General features: G+C 45.0%; 1 protein-coding gene across 1 annotated transcript in view; it reads right to left on the bottom strand.

The window, feature by feature from the left end:
* Positions 1-18,143, bottom strand: part of LOC108579565 — a 47,090-nt gene that overhangs the window by 11,640 nt on the left and 17,307 nt on the right. Inside the window, exon 4 of the mRNA XM_017943137.1 lies at positions 13,331-13,545. Coding sequence (XP_017798626.1) covers positions 13,331-13,545 — 215 coding nt within the window. The remainder of the gene's footprint in view (positions 1-13,330; positions 13,546-18,143) is intronic.

Here is an 18,143-nt window from a genome sequence, read left to right as displayed (position 1 = left end):
CTAATTTTTGTTTATTTTTCCATGCTATTGACAAGTGAATTTTGAATTTGTTTTATGATTTGTGATTTTCTAAACTGATAATTTACAGCTATCCTAGGCATTGCATGTTAAGTAGTTAGTTGTATTATTGTATTTTATATTGTGAGCTGATTTAAACGAGTGCACTATGCGAGTCGTTGCATCGCGTATTGAAATAATAGCTTCATTCCTTGTTCGCTTATTATTGAATATTTTTCCGCGTTTAACTTGATACTTCCTTAATTTTAGTAAATACTAGAGTCGTTGCATCGCGTATTGAAATAATAGCTTCATTCCTTGTTCGCGTATTATTGAATATTTTTCCGCGTTTAACTTGATACTTCCTCCCAATTATCGCCGCGTATTTTATTGAAATTTTCCTATATTATAGAATCGAAAAATATATCAATTCGCGTTTGTTCTTTCTATTCAATTTATATACCGCGTTTATTTTATGCTTTCTTTCAATTTTTCATTCGCGTTCTACGAAAGTTTAGTTCAATAATAATTTCCCCCTCACTAAATGAAACGGAAATAGGAAGGAAATCCTGGCATTTTGTTTCGCCGTTCGATACTTAAAACCGGGGAATTCTTTCACATTCTAAAAATTCTCCCGCCAAGCACTAATTTCATAAAACTATAACGGAGGAATTTCTTTTATTACGTGAAACGTTGTTGGAGAGGATTGTTATGATTATCCTGGCATGATCGGGCGTTCTGTGTACAGAGTGTATGAAAGGAGAGAGAATTCGTGGCCGATGCACACCTTTTGGCCCCCGGCAAGAGAAAGAGCCACGGTAGCCGGAGGTTTCATGCAAATGAACTATCAGCTGACTCATCAGTACCGCCTCTTAATTATTATTATTATTATTAATGCGCCTATGACTTTCTCACCCGTGGTACTTTCGATCCACCCCGACAATATTTATCGTGTTCTACACCTGTAATTAGAATAACTTTAACGGCTGCCTGGCTAAAGATTGCTGGAATTTATCGCGGATAAGAGCGAGAAGGATGAAATTCACGTGGCCGTAAGATAGAACTGGCTGTTGGAAGATTAATCTGTGTGAAAAAACAGGGCGTAAATTTTGGATTCTTCCTCATCGCGAAACAGTTAACTTCCCTCGTAGAGTACACGCTCGACCCTCTGGTTCGTGCACCTAAACCACCCGACGTGATCCTTGTCGGAGATTTACATTCACCCGCGACGCCGATATTAATTCCTCGTATACCCTAACTCGCCTCCGAAGATCCTTGGAATGTTACACGTGGGTGTGGCCGATGCACGCGAGATGCATCTCGAAAGTACGGCCGATAAGAAGAAGGATGCCGAAGATGGACAGAATAAGACGAATGAATCTGGAGGTGTGCGCATACATTGGAGAGCGTAGCAGCGCATCCTCTCGCCCTGCCCGTGGGCTACTTTGTCTACTTATTACGATACATCTAGCTGGTTGGAGCATTTCTCGGGTTCGACGTCCGGTCAGTTCAGGCTGCGACTTGCAGCTGCAGAGCTGCACCGGCGTCTTACGCCACGCGCTAGGAACTGTAATCCTCGTAAACACGATCTTCTCTGCTCTCCAGCTGACTGGATTCCCTTGACTGTGCACGTTGAACGCGTCGCGACGTTTCCTCTTCCCCATGTTCCATCACTCGCCTGCCTCTGTTCTTCATCTTTCTCAATGGCGACATTCTTCTCTCCTTATCTTCGATCCTCGATTATACTTTTACGCTCGTTTCGTTCTTGTTCGTTCCTCTCGTGGGAATCGTATCGGGGATGATACGATTAACGGAGTTGGGGGAAAAGTACGGTTACAGTTTCCCCCTGTACGACGGTCGTCGCTATAAATAATCCTGACGCGGTTTACGCGAGAGACTGGCCCTGTAACCGATGATGTCACGCCGCGTCGAGCCGCACACATCGATGGATGACGAAGGGAGGCCACGTAGGACGCGTGAAAAAATGCCTTTTCTCAATATTTGCTATTCATCGCGTGTACGCGGACCTTTGTTACCACAGGGGAAACGCAGCCATTCATAGACACCGTAGATGTTTACGGTGCATCTTCAAACCGTTCACTATCCTTCTCTGAATTATTCATTTATGCCAATTATCCAATTCTCTTCGTTTCCCTTTTCCATTTTCCATTTTACCACCCTATCGATAATTACATCACGTCTGCCGTTCAATTATGAAATAATTTCCTCGTGTAACAGGCGTAGTTTACTTATTTCCACGGGCAACCGGAAGCAACGATAAGATTAGGAGGAATCTTTGCACAGGAAATACCATAGAAATATGTAGTCTGTTACTTGTGTATAATTTCAACGCTTTTTTCCGTTGCATCGCGTACAGCGGTGTGGGGACTAATTGCTGGATGCAAGCCAGACAGGAAATTGGAAGACACGCGAGTGGGTTCCAAGTGACGTGAAAGTTGGTGTAATTTAAGTTGCTCTCGATGGATATTGAATAAGATTGGAATGAAACGTCCTCTGTATGTAACAAGCGTGAGATAAATTTCGTTGGCAAACAGTCAGAATGATGGGCCTCGTCGACATGTCGGGCGACGCTTTTTCGAGCTGCAGTTTTCTCAAGTGTGTCAATGAAATTCGAAGTGTGTCCGCGGAACGCGTGACAATGAAGCGGTAACATAATGGGCGGCGGTACGTGACACCTGCAATGACAAAACCGTGGTGGAAACGCGACGAGATCGTCCATACCGTCCCTTGCGTCATCTGTGCTAGCCTCATCTCTTCGTACGACGCGGCTAACCTGCCTTCGTCTTGGATAAACTAGATTCACGTTTTGCAAATTGAATCTAATTAGCCTACGATCCGATGGAATTCTCGCTGAGAACTTTTCTTTCCTTCTTTATGGATTTTAGATTGTTAACGTGTAAATAGCGAGTGTTGAAATTGTATCTGTTTATGCAAAGTGAGTCATTTTCGGTGTCACGTGGGCGCAAGGATGTATCCTCGTTGGGAAGGAATTAATTCTAATCGGTAGGTGAAAGTCGAAATCCTGTTGGCTGGTTGCGAGACGGGCCAAAACAGGTATTCCCAGCGTGGGTGGATTTCATTTAAAACGTAATCGCGATTCTGACCTCCCCGCGTGGCCTTGGACCTCGCCTTTCCAGAGAAATCGAGTCCTCCGCCTGGCGACTGTCCTCTGATCTGGACCGACCTCTTCTTTTCATTCCTCCGCCTCGAATAATGTACCGTGGTATAATATAACAAACAGTCGATTCTGCAGAGTGTTTGCCGCGAAACAAGAAGGATAAAAGAAAGAAACGAAAGCGTTCTTTAAAATTTGCATGTCTAAAATTAGAGGAATGTTTCTCAATCGAACAGGAGGAATAAACGGCGATTAATACGCGTTCTCTGTTGGTCGATTGGAAAAGCCACGGAACCGGATCTGACCATTACAAGGGAAGTTCTTCTCGAGTAACTTATCTCGAATCGAGTTTTCCTCTTGACCGAGCTCATCTCGTTCCAAGAAGAAAGCATCGTCTCGTAGAACGCGGAAGGTGATCGTAGGCGAGCAGGGGGCAAAATAGAAAACCGTGGCACGAGGGGTAAAGAAACGGGTTAACGACGAAAAAGAAGAAAAGGAGCGAAGGGCCGAGTTAATGACGCGAGAACGCCGAGAAGTGATTTCAACGTTGTCGCGTTAGGCTTGCTTTCTTCTCGTCCGTCGTTTTTTCATTCTTTTAACATCCTGTCCGCTCGTGTAATATTCTGTTCCTCTCCTCGGCGAGTGCACGCCTCGTTCAATTCGTTCCAGAACACTTGATAAGACATTCCTCCGATGCACTCGACGAATGTTGAAAATTGTAATCCTGCCCCTTTCCATGAAGTTGTAACTCTATGAAAAAAACCTAATGGAAGTTTGCCGTTGATAAAATGGACATAGTCGACAATTTACAACTTATTCTTCGCATTAGCCTCTCTTTTTTACACACACACGCACACAGATGTTTCAATGGCGGACGATTGTTCGTGGAAAGTAGAGGCTGCTCGACTTCCTGCGGACATCGAGAAACCCGCTGAATAATCACGATTGAAGATTCCCTTTGGATTTACGAGATCCCCGTTCCTATAGAATCGAACATAAATCCTTGCCAGAGCTGGTCACCCAGCACTGTATGTATAACTTAATCAGCCTGCGTCTTTCGTCCTTTGTCCACCTTCTCTTATCGAAGCTCGAAGAGCTCTTATAATCACAGGATTACGCCGAGCGATCTAGCGGGATTTCGTTGATCCTTCGGGAGGATTTATGGTGAACGGAGAATAACCTGATCCCGCTCATTACCCGAAGATCCGGTTCTCTGATTAAACGCGATCCGCTGATACGGATTTTACAACAGGACGAGTTTATAAGCTCCGCTGGATATGCCGGAAAGAATATATCATTATCTGTGCTTACAACCTCCTGATTCGATGTTACGTTACTCGTAATTAATTCTTCCCATTGGAAGGAAGGACGAGCTCCCTGGAAAGGACGACGAGTAGAATATTCGCGAGAGATTATTCAGGTTACTTCCGAGTTTCAACGATCCTCGAAAGAATGGGTTCTGCACTTTAGCCCTTTAGCGACAGAAGTGGCCACTCGAAAAGCGAATAATGGTGTAATCGTGTTTAGGTACGAAAGTTGAGCGTCGTCGGAGAGAATGTGAAAGATCGTGAAAGACAAAATGGAGGACGGTGATGGTGGAAGAGAGAAATTGGTGGGTGTTTAGGGTTATCTGGATAATCGTGGTGCGACGACCTCTGAGGGTGTTCGGGGTCGTCGATACCTCGGCGCCAGCATTGTCCAGCGGATCAGGCTGTGGCGTCTCGCGTCGGGACCAGAGGGAAAGACAGCCGCCAGAGCGGAATAAAGATGGCGAGTCTCTTCAGCAAAAGAGGAGACGATGAGAGGAGACCGGTCTCTACGGGCGAAGCTGTGCCGTATCCTTGCCGGCTTCACGAGCGTCCTCAGCCTGAAAAACTGGCCGGCAGATATGGCTGCTCGCCCTCAGTCAGAGGTCAACGAGGTTGGAGGACCTGTACCTTGATTCAATACCATCGCGACGCTTCTCTGTGTTTGCCAGTGGTTCTCATAAGTCACGCCTCCCTCTGCTTTCTTTTTTTCATAAATCACATTTTGCTCGTTTTACTCGAGAGACCTTCGATTCCAACCGATTCCAACCGATTCCAACCGATTCCAACCGTACAAGACACACTTCGATACCCAGAAAAATGTTGGAAACTGTGTTCCAACCGCCGCTAAAATCCGCTGTGCGTAGAATATGATCTCGTAGCCTAAACAAGCCTGAGGTTCTCGAAAAGTGCATTATTATTCGAGATGCATCCCTCCGTGGACGATTTTTCCAGAGGGCAGCGCGTTACGCTGCCGGTAGTGGATGCGTTAACAAGCGGAGTGCCAGTTTAACCAGAGAGGGGTCTGAAATTGCGAACAATAGGCCATTTGACGAAGCGTCCTCTACCATCGTCGCCGTTCTGATCCGCTCCACCGTGTGGCCAAGAAATATGCAGCTTCTTCTTCTTCTTCTTCTTCTTCTTCTTCTTCTTCTTCTTCTTCGTCGACCCTAGAAGGCCAGCAGCAGCCGCTGCATACGCGGCCAGAGGTTCTCATCTACCTTCCCCCTCCCCTCTATTATCCTCTCCTGGCTTATTGTTTTCACGGGAGAAAAAATCGCGCGGCATGGTGTTTGGAGTGTTGTAAACGTTTCCTTGGTCAGTAATGTATATTTCTTCCTCCTTCGATTATTCACGGGTAAAAGGGGCGGATAATAAGCTGGAGGATCGTGTCGAGGGTATCGGGAAAATATAACGGGTGACGTAACGGTGTTTCTATTAGAAGGGTAATACGGCGTAACAGAGAAGCTCTGGCGGGCATTAAAACCGAAGACGGCCACGGGCCGCCATTATGCCACTTAACTCTGGCACGGTGTTGCCAGACGGCCTTGAAATTATTCGAGCCCCGGGAAACCCGATTCCTGATCAACAATTTTCTACGATTTAACATGTTCCGCCGGGTGAAAAAAAGAGAAGCGAGGAAAATCGACGAGACATCGGAATTCGGCCTTCGAATTCCACAGAAACGATTCTTCGATGCGTTTCAAGGATAATTCGCACGAATCGACGTTTCAGAGTTAAGGAAAATCTCGATAGCGACGCGTTACGTGAGAACTGTTTGACACGACGGGTGATTCGAGAGATTGAGTACACTCGAGTATCGAGATTCACCTGGAATCGGAATTTCAAGGGAACCGAAAGAGGTGAAAGTGGACCGTTAAACCACTCTGAACGTGATGCGATGAAAAGTTTTCTGAACGAACGAAGCAGAAGTCTGAATTCGAGTCTTCCTACAATACATTCGCGACTGACAAGTGTGTATCGCGAAACGGAAGTTGCTCGACGGAAAATTTCCATCACCCGAGGGATGGAAAAAACGAGGCTGTCGTTTAGCCTTTAGAGAAGAGACTATCGAGTTAAAAGTTGCGTGCAATTTACAAGCCTTGGGCTCGCGATTTTACGATGTAATTGGAGCCGGTGCAGATCGACGGTATATCCCTCTTTGTGCAACCGGTGGTTACACCTCGCTACTAGGAAGATATTATCCGCTTTGGCCATGGTACATTTGCCGAGCAAGGGCAACATTTGCTCGGTTAATGGTGGTTACCGAGGGACGCACCACCTGCCGCGTAGGAAACGAACGGAACGGAACGGAACACGAAGATATCGCAACTTTTCCATAGGAAGAAGCCTCGCTAGACATTTTTCATCTCTGTACACCGTGGACTGAAACTTTCAGATCACTCGTCCAAGTTTCCGAATGTTTCGAGGTTCATTTTTCAACGTTCGAACGATTCTTCTTTTGAAAGAAATTTCTGCGAAGAGGCGAAGCACGATCGAGCCCGATCGTTCGTTAAATGCAAATGCACGGATAGGACAAAGGATAGGTTGGCGGAAAAGCGCCGCTAATGAATACCGTGTGCCGGCAGGAAAATGAAAAACCACTATCTTGATGTTTGCCAACGATTACTCGAGGAGGGACTCGTCTCTGGGAAACGAACGTTGCTTTCTGATTCAGCGAAAAGGAATTGCACCGAGCACCGCTGATGCGCCAAGAAACTGGTGGCTCTGAAATCGAATTTTTTCCACTGTTCGAAGAAAGAAAATAGATTACGAGCGCAATACACAAGCTCGAAGGATTCGCTGGAATTTCATGGAAATTTCAGTCCTCGTTCGTCCGTCAACATTCCTTAACACGAAAATATCTCGACTCGGTTAGATGAGGTACGATTTCAATTCACCTTTCATTAGAAAGCTGGCTGGGAACGGACGAAAATTCAGAGTGTTCTCTACACGCGTCGTGTTTCTTTTCTTTCTCTTTCACTCGCCAACTCTCCATTGATAAGTGTCAATTAACGGAGTGAAAAATTGCGCGTTTAAATAGTCGATGAAATTCTCAGAATGCGAATTTCCGGCGATTTAACTTAACACGCCGCTAACTGTACGCAGTGTGGCTCTTACTTACGAGGCCTGCCTCTCCGCGTCTTACACACGCCGCTCTACAGCCGTGTAAGTCGCAAGGCCATCGTCAAGGATGCCGTATAGCAACAGCAGGCCACTTACAACTGGAGATACCGGTGAAGCTACCCATTTTACGATTTACTGCAGCTGTCGAAACAACTCTTGTTGCTCTCGTTTAACCGCGTCGTTCCATCCAATGACGTATAGTCCTGATTTTTACCAAAATCTCTCCTTCCAACCGTGCTCTTTTGCACACGTTTTTCATTACGGCCGAGCATCGGGAAGAGATCTGGCCTGATAGCCTGTTTCATCGTAGTGAATGATTAATTCACGCTCGATTTATCAGCTCTATGGTCAAAAACATTTAATTTGCTCCGGCAGAACTGGTTCTAGACGATATTTCCCCGATGCAAAGTGTGTTCTAACAAAGAAGGATAATATAGACGAATTATTTCGTCTAAATCTTTCTTTTTCTCTCTCTCTTTTCTTTCTTTTTCCTCGCAAACACTGTTGAACAATTCAAGAGCCAAAGGGGTTAAATTTGCCCGTGATCTTTCTCCTGTCGAGCTTCGTTTCCTCCGGCTTTTTTCCCCTCCCGAGCTTAGAGCGTGAAGCATGTAATTGCTGTGCTCCGTTGTTGAAATTTCATTCGCTGCAATTTCGTTACGTGACACGCCGTAAAATTGCCCATGCCCGTTCCTGTCGATCTTTCTTTATCCTCCGCGAACGCGATGATTCGCGGGAAAAATCGACTTCTGGTATATGGCGAGGTCGTAAAATCGGTCAGGCGTCAAAGTGAACATGTTTTAGCTGCCGGGACATGAAAATCGACAGATGAGTACAGGACCGTACGAAGAATTCTTGTATCCAGCGAAAGTCAAACTGATTCTAATATATCAGACGACTGCAAAAATTCATTTCAGAGGTGATGTTTGTTTCAGCGTTATCACCGCTTGTGTTTGATTTTCAAATCGGGTACGAACTTTTGCGATCATTCAATGTTTATCGAAAACTGCATGCAGCTAGGACAAATTAGGGTCTTTCCCTCTGGGAATGAAAAGGTTGTGTAGATGTGGACACAGAAAGAAATTACATATATTAGGTGTACAAATTAATTCGTGGCCTTTGTTTCGTGGATTTATTTATTTAAAAAAAAAAAAAACAAAGTACAGTTCAGTCTTGAAAATAATCTCCATCACTTGCTATACGTTTATTCCATTTCTCAGGCGAATTCCCCTTCGAAAAAATGATGGCGGTTTCGGACGTGTAATATCAGCAATGCTATTATTCACATCTTGGTATGTTTTGAATTTTGAATCGGTTAGATGGTGGTGGAGTGAACGAAAGAGATAATAGTCTGGGGAATAAGCCGCACGAGGCAGAATTTCCCATCCCAAAGACTTTTCGCTTCAAGAGCACTTCTTTAAAGTTAAAATGCAAAAAGGACGAAGTGTCTAATATGCTGTTTATATGGGTGACATCGAGCCCGATAGTGTTCTGTTTTGCTAATAGAAGCAACTTGAGAACTCGAACACAGCGGGAAAAAAGATTCGATTCAAGGTAAAGTTACAGCTGATTAATCGCAAGGGCCACGAATTCATTTCTACACCTAATATTTCAGATAGCAATTAATATTAAGGTATTTTCCATTTTCTACTTGAAATACCAAATCATTCGTTTACCGTTGGAACCCTCGAGTGCCGATTCTTCGGAGTTTAATTTACGACCTCGCTGTATCGTGGCCCCGACCATAGTTCCCGCTGTCTCGCGTTCGATCAACAGAGTCGAACGTAAAAAATACAACAGTGACGTGAGAGGGTTTTTACGTAAGCCAGTCGAAAGTCGAACCACCATTTCGGCGGTACGGGGAAGGCAAAACGATTTTGAAAGACGATCGACCGACTTAAATTCCTCCTCTCTTGTGCACAGCCTCGAATATGGATGAGGCCATTAACGTCTACGAAATGAAACCTCGATGATATCGTGCGGAGGAGTAAAAGTGAAATTAAACGTTGCACGCTAACGAAATTTATGTAAATCATCGTTGGACAGTGTTTCGAAGCTTAAACGTTGGATAATCGATTCCTCGACGATGAGGTAAACGTGAAAGTGAATAGTTTATATGTTGCAAGCTGGCTGAATTTCGGAAATTTCACCTGGTGAAATTCTCAATTGCGAATTCCCTCGATCGAACAGTTTTCACTGCGAAAGAATTCGTTAAAAACGTGTCCAGCATCGTTAGATTCACGGATGTCGGCGATAAGTGGCCAACACAGAGGTAAATACGTGGAATTACAGAGGTTCAGGATCGATCGTGGACTTTTACTTTTACGATCGGAGCGTGGGCAACGTTCGCCTGCCCACAAGAACCTCGTCCCACTCGCGACAGTCGTTTTAAGGACCTCCGCAGGGTTGGACGTGGCCAAAAGAGGATGACCTTTGCGTGCGAATAAAAAGGACAAAACTACGATGGCATTCTTCTATCCCCCTCTGGAGTATCTTTATTCGATCGTTTTATGCATGAGAGAAGTTTCGAAAGCAAATTCGTGTATCGTGTATCATAACATGTCCGAAGAGTTTCCAATTCCAATGTCCAGCTTCGCGAATAAATTATCCAAGAGGAAACCAAAGGAAGCTAATTTGCTTCTTTGCAAAATTAAATCTTCTACTTAGTAGAAATCATTTAAATCTCCTGGAAGAGCATTAATTTTTTTAAGTCACAACGTGTTTAAAGTGTTTCCAAATTCACGAATAAATTAAGTATTTAAGAGAAAACAAACTTGAGGCAATTTGCTCTTTTGCAAAACATCTCGTAGAAATTTAAATCTCCTGGAAGATCGTTAATTTTTTTAGAGTCGTAACGTGTCCGAGGAGTTTCCAATTCCAATGTCCAACTTCACGAATAAATTATTCAGGAGAAGACAAAAGGAAGAAGGCAATTCGCATGGATTAACAGAAGAACGATTTTGTTCGCTCTACCAGGCTGTAGGATGTACGTGTTCCAGCTAGAAGCAGAAACTGCGTGTGGTGTCGGTGCAAATAGAGATATGATGCCATTAATGAGTAACGCAAGCTGGCCGCGGTGTTATTTGCATGCCTGTGCGAAGATCCGACGCTGGTTTTAGCCGGCCACGGATCGGTTTGCGAAACGTTCACGGTTACATCGTCTCTTGGAAGATACTGGTGTCATTCTGTTTGAACGTTTTCCACTCGAAATTGCCTGGGCAAATTAACTTTCTTGTCGCTTCTTCGAAATTACACACTCGACGAGTATTTAAAAGTAGTTCTATATGAAATGCTCTCTCTGAAGATGCACTTAGCGGAATATTCGAGGTGGAGGGGGAAAAAAAAATAGCAATCCGTTATGTAACCGAAGGAAATCATGATCGAGAAATGGTTGCGTAAGCAACGAAAACGTTGGCCCAGGTTCGCCATATTTGGCCCCCGTTTCGTTCGGTGCCATTTTAATGCGACGTCCCGTTACCTTGCAGACACTTGAACGCTCTACTACCAAGGTCTCCACTCGCGAGAAACAACGAAATCACTGTTATAATTTTGCATAAATCGAAAAACTGAGGTGTAGAAATTGATCGATCGATCGTGTAGAATAAGAAGGGAAAGGAAAGATACGACGGTTTCACGTTGGAAACTCTAAAGTTCAGGCTTTAATTGCAACTGTAAAATGGTACGAGATGCAACATGTCGACGGTTTAAGGAAAGAAGCAAGGATGCAACGGTGGTAAGAATCGGGCAGAGCACCGAGATCCTATAAAACCGTTTAATTTACGATCACTGCAAGCGGGATCACCATCGTCCAGGATGTCGAGAGACTGCCCACAGTCCCTTTAACGCCCACAACGATCGCGAGGAATCACGAACGGGGAGGTCAAAGACTCTGTTCACCTTCCTCAGCCTTGTGTTAGACGTCCGTGCCGCGTTCTTCTTACGGGACAAATTGTTCCCTTTTTTCCTTAAATTATGCAGACCCTCGTGCCGGCGCAAGTATCGCTATTAACTCGAGGAAGTTCCACCTTTTTCCCTTCGATCTCAGCAACACGTACCAGGTCATCCGTCGAGTAAAGTTTCCTTTTGCTAGATTCCCTTGTAAAACGATGGAAAATCCTCGATACTCTGTCGAAATTGTGACATCGTTTGCCAAACTCTCACGGATATCGAACACATTTCGCGTGGAAAGTGCACTTCTGCTCGAACGGTTTCTCCAAGATTACGCCAGTGTTATAAGTCAAAACTAATCAGCAGGTACCAGCGGACAGTTTTCTCGGTCGGAGATGCTAGAGATCGATTGTAATTATGATCTTTGCCGAGCCAGGCCGTCGTCAATATGCCAGGCCGCTTCACACGAGGATCCTCGCAATGGTTATCGGTCAGTTCTCGATGCACGGTGATCCTAGCGATCGATGCAGAATAAAATGCGTATCAGAAGAGTGGAAGTAGACTGGTAATTACACCTTTTCCGTGTTCGTGGGCGTGTTACCGTGTCCAAACAATGGAAAGAAATTGAGCGGTGCTCGATCGATTTACGAAACGCTCGATCGCCTCTTGGCCCCCCGTTTGTTGCCTGGTCAACGATAGAAATCTCCGAGGGATAAAATTATTCATCGAACGGCGAAAAACCTTTCGCTCCTCGGAGCAACTAACATTTCACGGAGCACCTGGAGCGTATTAATCGAACGTGTATCTGGAAAAGTACAGAAATGGCAAAACTAGCCTTCACCAGCGTCATCTGTACATTCTCACTTTTACTTCTGCGCAACGAAGATGAAGACGATATCAGGCAAAGGGTTAAAAGCGTAACGTAGGATTGTTAGGTGGAAAAGTAGAGGAGAATGGAGCAAACAGACACATCTACTCGATATTTCAACTGGAAATCGTGATGGTCGGGTTCATTATCGGCAAATGGAAGGAACCAGCGGTCCGTTAAGGACACGAGCACGCGTTTGCATGCGCACGGTACATCGCTGACATAAGGCGTAGCAGCCAGCGTTGGCCGGTTGGCTGCTGTTGCTGCTGCTGGCATACTACATATCTCTTGTAACGCTCGTAAGAAGAAGGCCGTAAGTCCGGTCACATAACGGTCCAGTTATGGTATGGCGAGGAAGCGATCTCTCGCCTCGACACACGATTCCCTCGTTACACGAACCAGCCCTCCTCCGCTACACCACACACTGTATTTTCCCTCTTCCCTTCTTTTTCTTCTGACTCTCGCTCACTCGCCTTCCTCCTCTTCTTCTTCTTCGTTCGCGTGCATTCACACCTCCGTAGCTCTTCTTTTCTTCTTTTCTTCTTTTCTTCTTTCAACCAGAACACGGTCCACGTATATCGCGATCGAGAGCTTCTTTCACGGGGGTTTGCTCTTACGCAACGATGTACGATCTCAGGATGTTCACGATTGCTCTACACGACTACACGGTGATTTAGCGAGAAAAAAAAATCGACCAGGAATGATATACGACTTCCTTTCGATGTTTAACCATCCTCGAAATTTCTGTTTTAACGATTGCGAAGGTAACCAACGATCGACCGTGATTAACCTCGATGGCCGAGATTCAGGTTGCCTCGTGGTAACGTGCAATTATCGCCATTGACGGACGTTCAGGAATTGAGAAACCAGGTGAGAAGCTAATAGCTCGGGCAAACTATCATCTACGCTTATTATCGTGTCTACCTAGATAGCTCAACTGGGTAATTTCGTCTCATCGAATCGAGTAATACGTCATAATTCTACGAATCTTTTTCCCCCGGTACTTACCAGTTCGGTGGGCATCGTGTTGCAAGACCTGAGAGGCAGGTTGTAGGTTATGGGGGTAGGCTGGCTTCTATACTCTTGCAGGCAAGAGCTGTTCTTGGACAACCCCCTTGGATAAACCAGACCATGGAAATCGGTGTTCCCCTCTGTCGAGATGTGGACGATTATCGACTCGCTCGCACACTCGATTTGCACGGTGCTCGCTATCGCAGCGGTTGCTGGAACATTCCAAAAAAAAAAAAAAGAAATTCTTTGTCAATTCAAAAGTGAACGGTGAAACATTTATCACGAATATCTACGACTGTTCTCGGTCTATTTTTTCGGGTCTTTCCGCAAAAACGAAAGGAAGCGAAAATTGCTTAAAATTAGTCACAAGTGGAACACAGTGGTATCGATTCAGAGTTGAAAGGCAGCACGTTTACCATTGTAAAACGCGGATTTTCTTAGGCGTATAGGGGTCAAGTGCTTCTTTGTAAGCAGTCACGTTTCGTTGATTTCTGACTTTCGGCGTATACTTCGCTACCGCAGACGTTCAGTTACTCCGAGAGTAGCGAACGTGTTAGGTCATCTTTTTAATGAATTTTCGATAAAGATTCTCTGTTACGATTTAACTGTAAATCGTTGTTAGGTGTGAATGAAGTAACGGTGCTCTTAGCCGAGTCAACTGCAAACAGTTCGCACATTCGTTCCTGAGGAATATACATATATTGGCCATGCCCAATGGTACGTCGCTCTGTTCGATTAGGATCGAATGCTGTTCAACTAGGCCCCATTCCGCTAGCGTGCTACGGTAATTTATTATTAACGATGCAGACCACGTATGTTCGACCGCTAACTTCGAGTTTAATAACCTCCCTTCGGTTACCGTGAATTTTCTCTTGTAATACCTCGATTGTTAGTCGATCAGACTGATTGTTACAAGTAATGCTATCCGCATGATTGTATAGTTGGTGAACTTCTTCTTCTTTTTTACGGGACCTATCGTGAAAAGGAGGAAAGTGTACCGTTCGATCCTCCGCGAGAAAATCTCGAGGAGATTTATCGGTCAAACGACTCCTCCATATTCCGTGACCCGTGATCAACTAGACCCATAAGTGCATTCACCCTGAAGTAACAGCTATCTTTACCGCATATTCCATCCTTAAATAATGCAACGGCGTAACCAGGCTGACGAGATTTACGATTATCGTTCCATTGATGGAAAAAAGAAAAAGAAGGAGTCCGAACTGTAATCGACGTTTGAAAATCTTGGTAGTCGAAGAAATTTCCCATGGCACGTTAACGGATTCTTCGAGATACCAGAAAGTTAATTACATATATCAGAGTGTCTCTGCAGTTAAAAGAAAGAGAAAAGAAGTCTGGTGCAATTAATTTGCCTCGTTATTCAGAAGAGAATCACCGGTCTCCTCCGGTAGAGGAACGAGCAAAATGACAATGATCGTCGTTTGGTTTAGCATTATCGTAACTACAGAGAAGAGAGACAATGATGAGATAGTCGTGAACTTGACTCGTCGCGGCGTTCTTCCCCCCTCTCTCTCTCTTTTACCTGCCACGTCTTGGTTAATTTAATTCCTAATAATATTTCTTGCCCCTTCTGACCAGGAACGCACGATCGACGAGCAATAAAAGGATCAGGTTGCATCGGAGGGAAACGTAAATCCCGGATAAGGAGAACGATTTTCCCATTAGAGATCGACGATGTAATGAAATTCTATTAGCCTTAATGGCATCAATTTGCTCGAGGGACTTTGAGATTTTCATAAGTCCTCTTCTACACACTCCTCCGTTCTTCGTATTCTCGTTTCTTTTCCATAGATTCCTACCTTCGATACTCTGCCGTACTTACCGTGTACAGTATTCTCAAGTATATATTACGCAACCTGGCGATACAGCGAACCGCAGAGAACTCTATTACCTAAGAGGACAAATAATTGTGACAGTTTTTCTTTCCTTTTTCTTCTTTTTTTTTACGTAATACTCTACGCAACGATAATCAATGAGACATCAAATTCAAGATACATCCTCGACACGAAGGCTTAATTAAAGCGAGACAAGGGGTTAGGATAATTAAGGAAGAGGTGATTAGAGGTTTAAGGTTGACAACCCTTTCCCAGGCGCGATCGCGGTGTCGTTCTTCGCGAGAACGAAAAGCCAATTAGCTGCACGCGAAAATCCTCTGCCGATGTACCTCCGAAGGATGTAAGTAAGTATCGAACGGGGGGAACCGAAAAAACCGAGAAACTCGAGAGGATCCACCACGGGGTCTTTGGCCGAGCGCCGCCATCTCTTTCACGCTTCCGCACCATTTATTTTCGGTTTTTCAACGCCGCTCTTCTTCCTCTCCTTCTCCTTCTCCTTCTCCTTCTACCTCGTGGCAGATCAGAGATAAAGTACCGTAGAAAAATAGAAGAGAGGATTCTGCACGCCACCAGGAGCTTCGATTCCTTCCAGGAACAGAAATTCTCGGCGAAGCAGAGTAGGAAGACGTTCCTGTTAAATTGCTAGCTCACGATTGGAGCGCCATTCCGAGAAAACCACCTCTCTACTATGCTGCTTTTAATAGCAAGAAAAAGAGAGAGAGAGAGAGAGAGCGACAAAACGTACTCGTGTTCAACGGTGCTTTATTTCAAAGAGATTCGTCATTACAAAGATTGAATCACATGGTGTTGCGTGTGCTTGTATTAAAGTCTTCCTCCGCTTATTAACCATAGTTATCGACTCGTACCACCGGAAAAATCTCATAGAAACCCCTCCAGCGAGCGTGGCAGCGTAATTGTGAGGCAAATAGGGAAGAAACATGGTTAGGAATCACTCTTCTCAGAGTGAAAGAGAAAGAGAGAGAGAGAGAGAGGAGTAGAGACGATTCTAACGTTGAATCGAAGACACGTGCTGGCTGTTGTCGGTGTGCACGATGTGTCGGTGTCCATGCCGGAAGTGGAAGGTACTTGACCTTAGAATCCGCTTTCCTGCGCGCTCGCGCGAGCCTGCCGTCCATCCTCAGGTGAATCTCTCAGGATGAGCGAGCAGAAAAACTACTCGTCCACGTGTACACACTCCCTTCGATTTCCCTTTCTCTCTATCCCCTGTCTCGCGGCCAACGAATCGCCGTTTCCTCTTTCGTCGTGAGTCATCGAGAGGTCCCGCGGGGTGAAACAAAGGCGTGTACACCGGCGGCAATTTGCAAACGACACGCGAACCGCACGGTTTCCGGTACCACGGAGTCATTTCTTTTCTCTTTTTGTCTTCCTCTCCATGGGATGAATACGCCTTGTGCAAATTTCATTTACCCGCGTTCGCTCCTTAACCTCTCGAGCAATTCTTCTGCGTGCAAATATTATGCTGCATTCTTAACGAGCCTGTTACATAATTGATATTATGGCGCGGTGGATGAAACGTGTGTGTTGTAATCACGTGGAAGACAAAATGTGTCTGACAAAATTTGCAAGTTGCAGAAAAAGATGAACGGAGGAATACCATTTTCTTTTCTTTTTTTTTCTTTTTTCTTATCTAGTGATCGAAGCGGGGAGACGCGGAGTTATGCAACAGCTCTGCGGCTTCCGTGCGTGAGATTTTAATGCACCGCGATGAACACGAGCGGCATAACGATATCGACAACGTAACCGATCGTCGTCGGCCGCACAACTTCCTGTCACCGCGATTTAATTCGCTCCGTCGCGTCGTTTTCGAAGAATTCCATCTGCTCGTAAAACCTATGTAGTTCGATCGACCCGGCGTGCTATTAATTTCAGATTAGAAATGGTTACCTTTCGACTACGCAACGGCAGTTGCAGTCCAAGTTGCGAAGGAAACAGGTTAACGAGCCAAAATTCAGCAAGCCGCGAATCTACATAATCGGCGAACCGTCTCGTAGCGGTCTCCGGTGTTACGAAATGGCGGCCTTTTTGAATATCTGTAGGGAATTAGAAGAGGAAGCGCCCAGTAGGCGAGCAATTTGCATGTCGCGCGTCGCTGCTCAGTATTCGTGAATTTTTTCCGCGAATCTCCGAGAGGAGTCTATCTGGTAAATCTGAGATTTCAGGCTAACTTCTCCGTGCCAGTGGAGTATTTTTACATGGTGAAAAATGACTAGACGGTGGCTACACAACCGCGCCAATTCCGTTAGACTTGCAAAAAACCTTTCCATTGGCTTGCTTTCCGCATTATAACTGTCATATTGCACGCGACTCGCGTCTGCATCCTCCGCAACGTGATCCCGCTAACAACCGGAAGTCTACCTGCCGCAAACGTTATGTTCGCCGATGAACAAGCTCTGCTCCATTGATCTCGAGGAAATCGATGCTTAATTTCCGAAGAATTTTCAAACTGGGAATCGTTCCTTTTATCGAAGAAGATTCTATAAATAATTCTTGGCGTTTTACAACTTCATCGACTTCCGTATTACGGGAACAGAAACGAAGAATACATTTTTCCGAACAAAGCAAACGAGCATGCGTGTCGTTCCGCCTGAAGACGTTAAACAATGGTTTGATCATACGTGTTGGCTGCAGTGGAAATTACGGAGTGAAGTCACAAGGGTAGCTCGTAGAAAATGTTCGTCATTCGTAAAACAGAATTTCTACGCAGACGTTAATGCTGTTAATTTCCCAGCTGCTCCCACATCTGGAAAATCATTCACGCTACGCCGATAACAAAATGCAATACGAAAGTGCAGGCTTTCCCGGGAAGCGCGAATAAGCTGTTGCTTGAATATTCCATTCTACGTGTATTTATACGCAAAATGAAGAAGACGAGAGAGGCATTAAACGTTGGTTATCAACGTTTTACGCACTGCGAAGAGAGGAAGGACGTGCGACTA

This window comes from Habropoda laboriosa, unplaced genomic scaffold, assembly GCF_001263275.1.
Source record: "Habropoda laboriosa isolate 0110345459 unplaced genomic scaffold, ASM126327v1 scaffold33, whole genome shotgun sequence".
Taxonomy (NCBI): Eukaryota; Metazoa; Arthropoda; class Insecta; order Hymenoptera; family Apidae; genus Habropoda; species Habropoda laboriosa.
Note: the sequence above shows the minus strand (reverse complement) of the source record. Positions and strands in the feature narration are given on the sequence as shown.